This window comes from Dermacentor silvarum, chromosome 3 (genome assembly GCF_013339745.2).
Source record: "Dermacentor silvarum isolate Dsil-2018 chromosome 3, BIME_Dsil_1.4, whole genome shotgun sequence".
Taxonomy (NCBI): Eukaryota; Metazoa; Arthropoda; class Arachnida; order Ixodida; family Ixodidae; genus Dermacentor; species Dermacentor silvarum.
Window position 1 is genome coordinate 169,600,137 of NC_051156.1, and position 12,717 is coordinate 169,612,853.

At 43.7% G+C, this 12,717-nt stretch overlaps 2 protein-coding genes across 5 annotated transcripts in view; both read right to left on the reverse strand.

Moving 5' to 3' along the window:
- The window catches only part of LOC119446057 (TRPL translocation defect protein 14), a 49,422-nt gene extending 48,107 nt beyond the window's left edge, over positions 1–1,315 (reverse strand). Inside the window, exon 1 of the mRNA XM_049663862.1 lies at positions 1,040–1,315. Coding sequence (XP_049519819.1) covers positions 1,040–1,097 — 58 coding nt within the window. The 5' untranslated portion in view covers positions 1,098–1,315. The remainder of the gene's footprint in view (positions 1–1,039) is intronic.
- Positions 1–12,717, reverse strand: part of LOC119446059 (ADP-ribosylation factor-like protein 6-interacting protein 1) — a 52,682-nt gene that overhangs the window by 22,658 nt on the left and 17,307 nt on the right. The window contains exons 6-7 of one of the 4 annotated variants that reach the window (XM_049663865.1): positions 11,309–11,480; positions 6,248–7,231 (exon numbers count right to left, since the gene is read on the reverse strand). The exons of 2 other annotated variants lie outside the window; for them this stretch is intronic. In XM_049663865.1, the coding sequence (XP_049519822.1) occupies positions 11,365–11,480 (116 nt within the window). In that variant the 3' untranslated portion in view covers positions 6,248–7,231; positions 11,309–11,364. The remainder of the gene's footprint in view (positions 1–6,247; positions 7,232–11,308; positions 11,481–12,717) is intronic. One more of the 4 variants, XM_049663863.1, reaches the window with a different exon arrangement.

Sequence of the window (12,717 nt, forward strand, 5' to 3'; positions counted from 1 at the left end):
TAACAAGGCCCCTGTGGAGGCACAGCCTAGGTAACAATAAAGTGCGCGAATTCTCGCTGCCCTGGGACGCGAGAACTTCGACGTACAACTCAGCCTGCGGCTGAGTACGTCATATGCTGCGTACATCGAGCCCGATATAACCATACGCCACTGCGTGACGTTCATTATGGTCAAGCGTGAACGGTGCAGCTTACTTCGTCGCCATTTGGAAGCGTGTAAAAAAAAAAAAGTGAAATCTTACATTCCCGCAATTGGAAAACACACTGCACAATTGGACCAAGGCACGTTACCAAATGAATTGTTAGTACATCTGTTAACAGTGGCACTCGATCAAAAACCGCTACAGGTTGATTATATAGGCCGCAGGGCTAGAGCGAAAGGTGAGTAACACTAACAGGAGAGCACCCGAGCGGTCGCCTTCCTGTTTTGGCAAAGGCGGCAGCGTGTGGTCTCATTGCCCAGACATCGCTCCATTTGCGCAGTATTCCCGTTTCACGCGTCGCGTCGCACAGTCGCGCGCGCAGCATGCGTTGCACCCGGCTGCGCGGGCGACACAGCGCCGAACGAGGCGACACAGCTAGAGCACTGCTGCTTCGTTCCCTCTCTCTCAATGACAACGGCGGCGAAAGGAGCAATGAATCACGTAGAAAAGTCATCGCAGATATCACACGCCGAACGGCGCACGGAATAATCCTTTCAAGGGCAACCATCTCGCACTATCTACGCGAGTCCACGCGCGCGCGCGCGCGCGCCGCTGCCGCAGCATCCATTTCAATGGAGCGCATGTCCGGAAGCACCACCCCGACCGGCAACTCGCAAAATAAGCGTTATATCGTCCCGCTTATTCAATGACCCGGCGCAGGAGGTACGGGCAAAGCCCGGGGCAAATATGACTCGGGCTGCCGCGATCGTCGTTCCAAGCAAGGGCACAGGGAATCGCAGCATCAATGACCTACACGCGCCGCACGTGATCTTGAACCCTTATTTGCCGGCGTGCGCCAGACTAGACACAAGAGTCGGATCAATAAGTACGACTCACCGCCGGTCAAGACCAGCTTGTAGACGATTCTCTCCCGCTTCTCCGGGTCGAGTGCCATGTCGCTGGCTCGCCGAAGTGGTCGCGGTCGGGGAAGGTGGCCCGGCGCCGTCGCTTGTCTCCTAAACCTACGGCCGCTTCACCATTCAGCAATTCCAGCATCAATCCGCAGAGGCGCACGGACAGCGGATCGCTCGCCGAGCCGGCCGAGCGGCAGAAGCGAGTGGGCAAGGAGGAAGGTGAGTGAGTGAGTGCGCACAGCCTGGCACAGGCGACCAGAGAACAGCGCGAGCGGCGCAACACGAGAACGCGAGAGGAAGCGAGACGTGACGTCAAGTGTTCCGTGACGTCGGGCATGCAACATGGAGGCCTACTTTCAGTTTCGGAACGGCTGGCTGCGCCGCGGTAGCTGCGTTCACGTGCGCGGCCTAATTCGATTTGTACTGCTGTCGGAAAAATAAGCCTGCAGGCTGCATTTGTGTTTTTCTTTCACATGCCTGCTACGACGGGGAGAATGCAATGTTTCTTGCAGGTTTTGCCGGGAGCTAATCCCTAACAAAACAACGCGAACGATGAACACAGCTACGACCGAACAACGCGACCCAGACAATTTCTCTCCGGCGTTGTTTTTAAAAACTTCAGTACGTATCAACTATGAAATTGTTGTTGTCGCCTTTAACTTATGGTACTTACCCACGGGAGGGTATTGGCCAAGGTTCGCGATGGAAATATAATAGAAGTCTCAATTATTTTCTATTGACTTGGTCTGTACTAGCGGCTTCATCAAAAATTAGCATGATCACTGTTCAAATATTTTTTAGAATATATAATAATTATTATTTAAATATAGGCCATGCAGGCTATGGGTTTTCCGCACGACCGTATTTTCTTATTCGTCTCAGCATTTTGTGCAAGTACGCCAGAGTGTGTAAGACAAGATTCCCTAAAACAAACAGTTGATAATTCAATGCTCTATTATCTGGCTTTTTAATCATATTTAAGCAGCACACTAGAAAAGCAAACAGCGATAATGAAGAATCGCTTTGCAGCGCAGTGTATCACATTTGTATCTTAAGTAGCAAAGGACAATTTCAAAATAGAAAGGCTGCAAAATGAGGCAAAGCATGAAAAAAAAAAAAAAAAGCCATAATTTGAAATAAATAATGTGTCGCATTGTTAAGTACAAAATTCAAATTTTGCGAATAGACGCAAAATACTCGTATATTCGCGCATATTCGCGGGCTTCTTTCATACTGGGAAAAACCTTTATGTAGCACGTATTGAACAACAGAAAGCTGTGTCGGGAGTTCATCTTGCTCTACAATTTTCTCATTGACACTTTTAATCTAATTATAATATTTGAGAAGTTGATTAATTAAGATTAATTATGTAATTAGGCAGAATCAAAAAATAATCTGAGTGTCTCCAAGCGACGGCAAATAACAATACCTTGGTTCTGTCCAGCTACATGGCATTTGCATATTTTTAAATCTTGGATGCATCATAGTTGGGACACCCTGTATAGTACACTGCCACGGACTAGGCCAGAAACAAGTGAATTAGTTCTAAAAATCTAGCAACTGCCATAGAAACATGTAGATTAATGCAGAGCTTAATAAAAATTTGCATCATCTTATACACAAGCCTTAATTACTACATAATGCAAATACATGTCTACTGTCCACCTATAAAATATTTAAGCGAGGCTCTAACTTTACAAAATGTCTATTGACTAAAATTACTAGTGCATAATGAAAGGAACCAAATTCATCATTTTCTTCACTTGCCTGCACGTTGTAGTGACCTGCAATGACATTGTTTCTAATCAGAGAAAATAAGGTTGCAACGAAATATTCAGAACTGCTTAACGCCACCAAATGGCCACCTACGTGAAAATTTTCATCTGGTTTTACAATAAGGAAGCCTAAAACAAGACCCAAACTTCGTTTCTTCAATACCTTAATTTACTGCGAAGAGTTATCAAAAGAAGTGAAAAGGACAGACACTTCAGGGACATAGTGTTTAAAAGGAAAGTGCATCAGATAGGACTGCTATCAGTGATATTCTCGTTCATGCATGTCTTCTTCAAACAGAGCATTGAATCAGTTTGAGGAGCCCAGCATGTAGTACATTGTACACAAGGTATCTATTGTTATGTCTGAGTAAAGCAACACTGGAAGCGGCCGGGAGTAGTACTTAAGACAAAAACCTGGAGATCTTGAATACTTTCAGCAGATCTGCACATTCCACTGGTGACGTGTGGTTGCTCAAACAAATCTGCAGGTCTCGCAGCACTGAGTCGAGCTATTGCATCCTTGAAAAAAATAATTTTTAATTATAATATGCTAACAGGACAGTTCCTTTGTGCAGTTCCTTCCCTCTATGTCCAGTCCTTGCTTCTTTTTTTTTTTTTTAATCTAACCAGCTCACATGAACAGTCTGCAGTATATGCTTCTTGCGTTCTGTGCAAAGTTACTCCATGTACGCAAACTTAAAATCCAAACCTGTCTGGTAAAGTTGGCAAGACAGCATATAGACGTTGGTAGCGCGGCGAAACAAGGGCAAAAGGGAAGTGACATGCATTTATTATGAACACATTGTTACGGTGCGTTTGGACAGGACTGTGTGGGCAAGAGAGACGAAGAAGTCGTAGACTGTCTACTGGAGCTGTTACCTGTGTACCAGCCTACGTGTTTACCAGTGACCTTTCACAGATAAATAGTTGTACTATATATGCTTGTGCGTTGGGCTTACTCTCCATAACAATATTGAGTATCTGCAGTCTATGTGCCGTCACACAGTTTACAGCTATTTAACGCGAGGCATTCTTGTCTGAATCAACCCAATTTTTGGCAAGTAGTATCTCGACACTTTCACGGCATTGCGGGCACCACATGTGTATTGTGCTTTTCGTGATGAATATGTCATCTGTGTGTATGTAACTGTCATTTTGGCGTGTTATCCACATCGCGTCGTCCGTGATGAGGCGACAGTTGGGCTTGCAAGCTTATCTCAAATATTACTGAACATATTTTTTGTTCGCTAGCACAGTACTAAACAAAGAAGTTCTGCAGAAATTCTCAAGGGAGCGCGGGCAATTTTCATATCTATCTGAGAGTAGAATGAAGATACAAAGAAAATCCGGATGGGTTCCTGCCATCTGGTCTCATCTTAGTTCAGCAAACTACGAGAAATTGCAGAGAAATTGCAACAAATGATCATTCAGTGGTCATTTGATGAATTCAGCAATTTGTTTCTTCAAATGCGATGCTTTCTCTCCAATAAATGCATATGTGGCCTCCGCTACCAACATGGATTTCAGGATCTTCACAACTCATGCTCAAGGATTGAGAAAATACTGATTTCTGAAGTCAAACAAGTTCAGTTTATATTTTTTATTGTCTGGCAAAAGTGACACGACATTGTTCTCACACTCTGCAGTTGATTGGCGCATACTGCACGCAACTGTCAGCGTCGGCACACATCAAGATGTACAACACAACAAATTTGTACTATTCATTCACACGCGCACACACAGGCATATAGCTTTAACAACCTCACTAAAAAAACCTAAAAGATATCTGCTAACTCAAGGGGAGAAAAAGTACATAAAAAGAAAACTGTGCTACCTAAATAATTTCGGTTAACAGATCTGCGTGAACTAGTTCACATAAGGTGTATGCCAAAATACCATGATATGCATCACGAGAAACAATCCTTACATTAAAAAGTCTAGAGAAATGAGAGAACACAAGGAAGGCAAAGAAATGTTCACGAATAAAAGTAAGCTGTGACAATGGGAACATTCAGAGCACGTTAGCTGCAACTGTGCTGCAAGAGGCGGCTTTTGCTAACTACTGGTACGTAACCTCCGCAACTATAGACGTGAAGCTAGGTCATTCACACATGCTATCACTTTTAAGAAGGCAACCTTTAATTCACAAGCAAGTTTCGTGCCTTGTCGTATTGAAGGTGCACAACAATGGGAAAGTTGTTCAGCGATAAAAGGACGACTTTCATGATTACCAAACCCAAGCCCTGGGTAGATTGTACTTCTGCCCTTCTAAGCTTCCTCCCAACTCTGACGGAGTGCCAAGTTTATCTTATCTTTCCTCTGCAGAGGCAAAGGTACTGGGTGGGAAGGCAGAGAGGATCAGTGGATCTTTACAAGCCGCTCGAGTAGTCATAACACTGAAAGCACAACCCACATTAACGTCATCCATTGAAATTGGGTTTCAAAAGTTCATTTACATGATTTCCGCTGCTCTCCGATACATGTCATGACAAAAAATGATGCGAATATCTTCAAGAAAGCACATCCAGACAAAGGGATGCTATACTACTAAGTAGCACAGAAGAGAAAAAATTTGCACGTGAATCCACTGCGCAGTCGCAGCAAAGTCCACAGCACCTTATGCGACCTTTGCATACCCTAACCGTAAGTCTCGCTTCATCTGCAGTCCACACTTTACGTGACGAAGCAGTTATCAATGTGCGCTTTTTTTTTTCCTCAGTTTTCTACAAGTCTCACACATTCGGCACAGCAAACCGACGTCTTCCGTTTCTCACTTCACGTTTCCCAATAAGCAGCGTAGCAGGAGCTACACATAATATCGACCATGGGTACCATGTACAGATTGTTTCTATTGTTGGGAAAAGCACATGGCAGCTATCCTTGTGAAATTGCGGCTTTTAATCAAATAAAAGCAATGCAGCTTGGCAGCAGGCTGTCACAGTTGTTACAACTTCCTTTGTCATCTATACCATTTCAGCCAAAAATCAGACTAAAGTTGCACCAGAAGTCTGCAAGTTAAAATAATATTGTCAGCAATGCTACTGGAAAGGAGGCATGGTTTGCACACAGCAATTGCAGAAAAAAAAAAAAAAGCTTTTTTTTTTAGTTAGTCAAGACTGCAGATATATACATAAAGCACCAACAGGTATGCCTTGCTTTGGTGTTACATATATTACTTTTTCATACCCTTAAACATGCACATCAGTTAGAGGAAAAATGCAATCAAAAGTGCCTTCAAGAAGTGTAGAGGCACTTACTTGTTGCTCTACAAGAAAGCTACTTAGTGTCATTCACTTCATTAGACTTTTGATACACAATTTGTTCAAGCATAATGAAGCATATCTTTCTTAGTGCCACGGTATATGTACCAAAGGGAAGGGAAGAGTGCTGACTAGACTGTAAAGTGAAAAGCGAACTTTTTTTTTTCAGGGTTCTATCCTCAGTTTTAGCTTCGCAGTACTAATGTGCGTAAAAGAACTACTTGTCTCAGGCGCCCCACCTTCTCACCATCAAGATACCAATACTAAAGGATGCCCATCTTTAGCAGCCAATGAAAGAGACAAGTGGGATACAAAGGGCATGTTCACATCAATTAGTTGCTGCAGCTGTCTAACATTTTGAAGGAGTTTCTCGGCAACCACATGACTTGTTGGAAGAAACTAAAAATGACAAGTGTGTTTAGAATAGGAATTGTTACTAACCGAAAATTTAAGGTTAAAACTGCTATTGAAGGGACATAACATGTTCAGTATATTCAGCTAGTGTTCTGAAGCAAGCACACAGGATTGCGACATTTGTATTCCAGGCATGTTCTTGCCGACACCTGGCCAACCAAAACACCTAAGTATTTTCTTTAGCTACAGCGATGACATGGAACATTACTGTATGCAATTAAGCAACCACCTAACTTTTCTCAGTGCCTCCAATACCTGCCACTTGATGGAGAGTGCGAGTGCAGGCGTGGGCATTGCCTGCCACTCATTAGACAGGTTGTGCAACCTTTCCAACTTGCCAGAGTAAACATGCTCTGTTCATTGCCTGCAAACTTACGTATTGATAATAAAAGCCAAGTTTTGAAGCACCAAATACTTTAACAAAGCGAGATGAAAGGTGAATGGCCGTGACGCTAAAGAACATAAATAAGAAGTGTGAACGGCACACATCCTAGAATGCCTGTCGGATAGGTTCAACAAAGGCAGTACTTCTGCACATTCTTAGTTTCACTGTATACAGTGTCAGTGTCACATGCACGATGACCATATGGCAGCGCAAGGCGGTTTTCCGGTACAGCAGCTGAAGTTTTCACGACTGAAGTAGAGCGGGGCAGGCATCAGCAGAATCTTCACGTTCCTGCCATACTTCACTCTTTACATCAGCAGACCAGCAAGCAGTTTCCTTTCCTATAATGACACAAAAACAAGAACAGCTATGAAGCACCTTCACAATAAAACTTTTGAACTAGAAAGAAAACTGCTAAGGCACCAGGAGAGGGATGCCACAGAAGGCACAGCACAGCTTTGAAAGTTCAAGTTAATCAACATTTGCCGCAAGATTTCTAACGCCTATTGGCATGAATTGTATATCAACAACAAAATTCCCGGAAGAACCAACCCTGAGTTGATATCTTTGTAAGCGATAGCATGCGCATTAAGACAAGAGACACGCTGCAGATTTTAGTGACAAGTGCATCTCTTGAAGAGAAAGCGGTACTTTTATTCAGCATTACAACGTGTCGAATTGCAAGAAACAACTTGCTTGACCTTGTAGAAACACAGCTCAGTACAATGAGAGATGCGCAGTAAATTTTGGAAACGAACGCATCCCGTAACTTCTTTCGTCATCGTCAACTAGAAGCAGCGCGCCGCTATCACTTTTTATAAGTAAATTGTTCCTATACAATGCGCCAAATTGTTCCTATGCAATGTGCCTAACGTGCCAGGCATTTCAAGCACTGACCTGCACGAGGGCAATTATTAAGGGTGCTTTATTCTCTTTTCAGGCCTAATAGGCCTAATCCATGGCCTAATAGAGCATCAGCCTTCTGTGCTGGGGGACCTGGGTTTGAAATCGACCATCAGACATTTCTATTTATTTAAACTTAAACCACAAAGTATGAGGAGGAGCCAAAAAAAAGCTATCGTTTAAAAATTTCATTAGATAGCTTTAGTATAGCGGTGCATGTGCAAAACACCACAATGAAGATCTTTGCAGGGTATGTAGGCATGCTAACTAGCATATAACAACATGGCAGTGCCCAGGTCACTTGCTTCAATCCACATTTGCCTTTCCTAGTACATGGTCGTTGCTGCAAAAGCAAGGAATAAATGGTAAAATCAGCTTCTGCTTAGTCTCATCTCAATTTGAGAACAAAGCATTAGCGATGCTTTGTCATTATTATTGAGATCAGTTGTCTGTTTTGATGCTGCTAGGCACAACAAAAGACACCACCATTGCTGCTAATGCGCTTCAATTTTTACCTACCAGACGGCGGCACAGCATTTAGCACAGCATTTAGCACAGCATTTAGCACAGCATTTAGCACAGCACAGCATTTAGCAAATGGCAGAAATTGCATTTACTGCTGTCTAACCTGCAAGCGGTCCTAAAAACAATAAAAACATGAATGAGAACTGCAGTACGAGGCGAACTGCAGTACGAGGCAAGTTCAACTCTGAGCCCGTGTCTGGCGGCAGCTGCACTGCATGCTAGACTCAACTGCATCACGCGCCTCGCAGTGTGGAAGCCACAAATAGCAGCATATCTTCTTTTTGTCTCAATACCTACCTCAATACCTCAATACATACCTGCCAACCTCAAGACTTTCAAATTCGTAAAATCGCGACCCAAGGGGGGGGGCATGGGAGTTCTGCCGCGGAGTACGATTTCAAACACACTTGGAAGTACTGATAGCGTCTAATACTGACGAGGCTTCGAATACGCCATCACACTTTGCAGCCGCTACGGCTACGAAACACCGAGTGCCGGAGTCGCACTGCGCCCGATGCAGCAGCACGTCGAAAAAAAAGAAAAACCCAAGCCTACAAAACAGGTCATACTCGCGAAAAAAGCCTAGCGAAGGTGAGAGGCGAGACGACACGCCACAACCTCCAATACAGAAACTGTGCCTGCTGCATCGACCCGAAATCGCCGTCGTCTATGGGGGCGCCACTTACGTACAGGTGGGTCTCTATGTTGAGAGTAACGACAACCAGTGACTTATGGCCGTCGTCAGGTCGTCCAACAACCCGATGACGAAGGCAACGTCACAGAGTGAAAAATGACCTTACTCTGCAGACAATAAAGGTTACAGCACACACCCCCTTCACTATGCGCCCCTATGTAAGCCGCGCCCCCGCCCACCAGCAACGGTGTGACATTATTGGGAATTTTTAAAAAAATATTTCGAGAATATGACCACTTTTTCGTAAAAATTGAGCCGACATTCGTAAAATCGCAAGACAGGTCCGAATTCGTACACTTTAGAGAAAATTCGGAAGAGTTGGCAGGTATGCATTCACAAAACAGTGCATCTTGCGATTGTCGGCAGTTGTTTTCAAAGCACCTTAGCTACGGCTTCGCTTCGAAGCAGGTTAGGCCGAGCGGGACCCTCGGCACTTGTTCGGCCCTGAGCAGACACCTGTGGGTGCATTGTAGACACAAAAACTCTCCGCAGCCAAGGCGTCTTGCGGTATGCCGCTGCGAGAAGCTTGCTGCTAGTGTATTCGAAAACTGCATTTTCGCAAATTCTACAAGTGGCTGAAAATAGTTGCGTGCATTGCACTGCTGTAAGCACACATCGCCGCAGCTAAGTATATTCTATTTACAACATCGAGACAAAATTCTAAAAAATTTGGCTGTTGTAGCTGATAGTCCGTTAAAAGCAGAACTGCAGAGTGGTTGTACAGGATTAGATCTGCATACAAATTATGTTGTATGCAGATCACGGTGTAAGAAATATAGGTGTTGACTCTCGCCGCCCGCCGCGGCGGAGAGCACAGACAGAGCGTGTTCGCTGTCGCTCTGCCCCATAGGTCCCCGAGCCGCAGCGCCCTACGCAGCTGCGGCCGGCGCATGTGCTACAGCCACGGTGTCATGGCCGCGTCACGAACACGATCTGGTAGAGCCGTTGGGCAGAGTGTCAACACCTGAAGTATTTCTTACACCGTGATGCAGATCCGTTGTCACGGGCATGAACTGTTTACTACAAAACTAGTAGAATAGACTTCCATTAATTCGACTCCGGTTAATTCGATCCTGACCAAAGGCCCCACCGGTGCCCATGCATTTCTATAGGTTTAAACTTTCGTTATTACGGTCCTGAAATTGGCCTTCGCCGGATAATTCAAACTTGGCTGGTCAGCACAGAGGTGCCTGATCCCAAATTGCAACTACAATAGTGGCAGTGTTTGTGTTGGTGACGATTAGGGCACAGTGAATGCATCGAGAGCACTTCAGTTCCCATCTAAAACACCTATTTTTAGCATGCCCCAGGAAGATTTTCAAGCGGAAATGGTAGCTCACAATGAATTAATATAGTATTCACCAGATTCCCACATGCCTGTCTTTCGAAGAAAATTTGTCCAGATATGGCTTGTGCGGTACAATCCGATACGAAACCAAAACGAAGCCGCCCGAAACCGATATGAAGCCATCTATGGATGGTAACGGAACAAGTTCTCACATAGCATGACGACATCAATGTGCCGCCTTCAGTCCCCCCCCGATCATGAAAGCACATTCAAACGCTAAGCAATTTTACACGTTGACCGAGTGGCAACAAGCCACGTTACATGTTCTTGGCGTTTCAGAGAAATGCGTGCATCGCAGGACGAACTAGTGAAGTCTAGGCAGGGGCCCTCATCCCATTTGAGATTGTTGCAGTCATTTGGTAAATGGAGAATATCCAACACACTATCGACCGTACCGAGGACTTCATGTTGTGGTTCTTCATAGACAGCCATCAAATGCTAAGAGTGAAGAAGACGAACATTACGCATATAAATTTCCATTCTGTGAAGATAAAGGCTGATGGTTTCATCTTTTTTTTTTTTTGCCATAACTGGAGGCATGCTACGTTTTTCTTTCTAAGAAATCGGGTGCACGTTTGAGTTCAACTTTGCATAGGACTCTAATGTCTTTCCCACATTAGTTTTCTGCTCTGAACCCATAAAAAGCAGGTGTGTGGCTGATTCTGAGGTGTGTTTGAATCGGAGCAAATACTGGCCAAACGATTCAGTGATGTGTTTCAGCGTTTTTTCTGCCTTTTGTTTAATTTGACCCACCAAATTATTTGACCAATTTCGTCGATCCCATCAGGTTCGACTTTATGTAAGTCAACTGTAATGCACTGTTTCTACCGAGTTGATTCTGAGGATTAATTTAAAATCAAAGCTTAAATGCACAGTATTATTTGTGCACATAGGTTATTCTGAAGATGCCAGTTGCCAAACTGCAAGCCTTGCAGTTTATGTACTCACCTTTTTTTGTCGCTTGTGCTTAATAATGCTTTCAGCCGCAGAGTGGTTGTGCAAGATTAGTTCTTCTTCATCTTGTCGGCAATGAGATTCCTGATGGTGAGGACAGTCGCCGAGAAGTACTTCTTGAAAATGCCATGGTGCTTCATGCCGGGAATCATCGCAAGGAAAAGCACTGCAAGCCGTGAGAGAAAGGAACCAATATGAGAAAACTGTTACAATGTAATATTGACATCACAGTGAGTTGGCAATATAGGACCCTGGAACTAGGGTAAAACCACAAAGGGTTGCCACACAATAAATGTCACATTATAGTATCAGGTGTGCCCACTCTGGGTGAATTCAATGGCCTCAAAAGCTATTGCCACTGCAGTCCACCAACATAGTACCAAGTATATTCTTGTCCTTTGGCTTTACTTTGAGCACACAATATTTAGGCTGTAAATAAATATGTAATAAACGAATTGATTTAGTGGCACACTTAAGCGAAAGAAATGTTCCTTCACAAACCAGGAATCATCAGACTTGTTGCATCACTTCGCTTCAAGAGTTTCAGCTTTCAATTCGACATCAGTTGAAGCAAGCTTTTTTGGGGATGAAGGAAAAAGAAAAAAAGAAAGAAGGAAAGATTGAAAATGCAAACTTAACGTTAACGTAGCTTATTAATACTTTCTAGAGATACTGCTTGCATTTTAAAGCAAAAAAGTTGCAGTTATTCTATAGAACCATGTTCCAGTGCCATATTGACTACAGTGAAATGGCTTTACAACGAAGTGCTTGGGACCTCCAAAATCCTTCTTTATACAGGTCACGGCATTGAAAAGATAGCACACTGCACCGCTCACAATAGAGCAGACTAAGCAAGATCAACAAGAGAAAAGTTTTATTTAACATGAATTCAAGAAAGACTTAGTGCACTGGTTCTCAGCCATGGATGTGTCGCGGACCCCTTGTGGACCGGAGGAAGTGATGGGGGACCCCTTGCAGTGATGGGGCGGGAAAAGGGGAGGGGTCAAAGGTTTATTTTCTTTTCGACTAAAAAAATTGGTAACGAACATTGTGACATCTTTTATGTTTTTATTATCTTCTGTGGATTGTTGCCGCAGTTCCGGGAGCAGGTCCCGCAATCGGGAATGAGTCAAGAGGAAAAAAGGAAAAAAAAGTGCAATTTCTCTCTCTCTCTCTATCAAAATTTTTGTATACGAATCGAATACAAACACTTGAGCTTCGAATATTGAATCGAATATCGAGTAATGGTATGCATAGGCATTTATTAGTAGGTTGTGTTAATTTGATATGTTGGAACATTGCAATTACATTGTCAATATTACAAAACTAGACTAGTAAGCCGTTATACTAAAACATTGTGTACTTGGTTCTTCGAAGAAAATTTACTTGGAAAATTGGAAAAT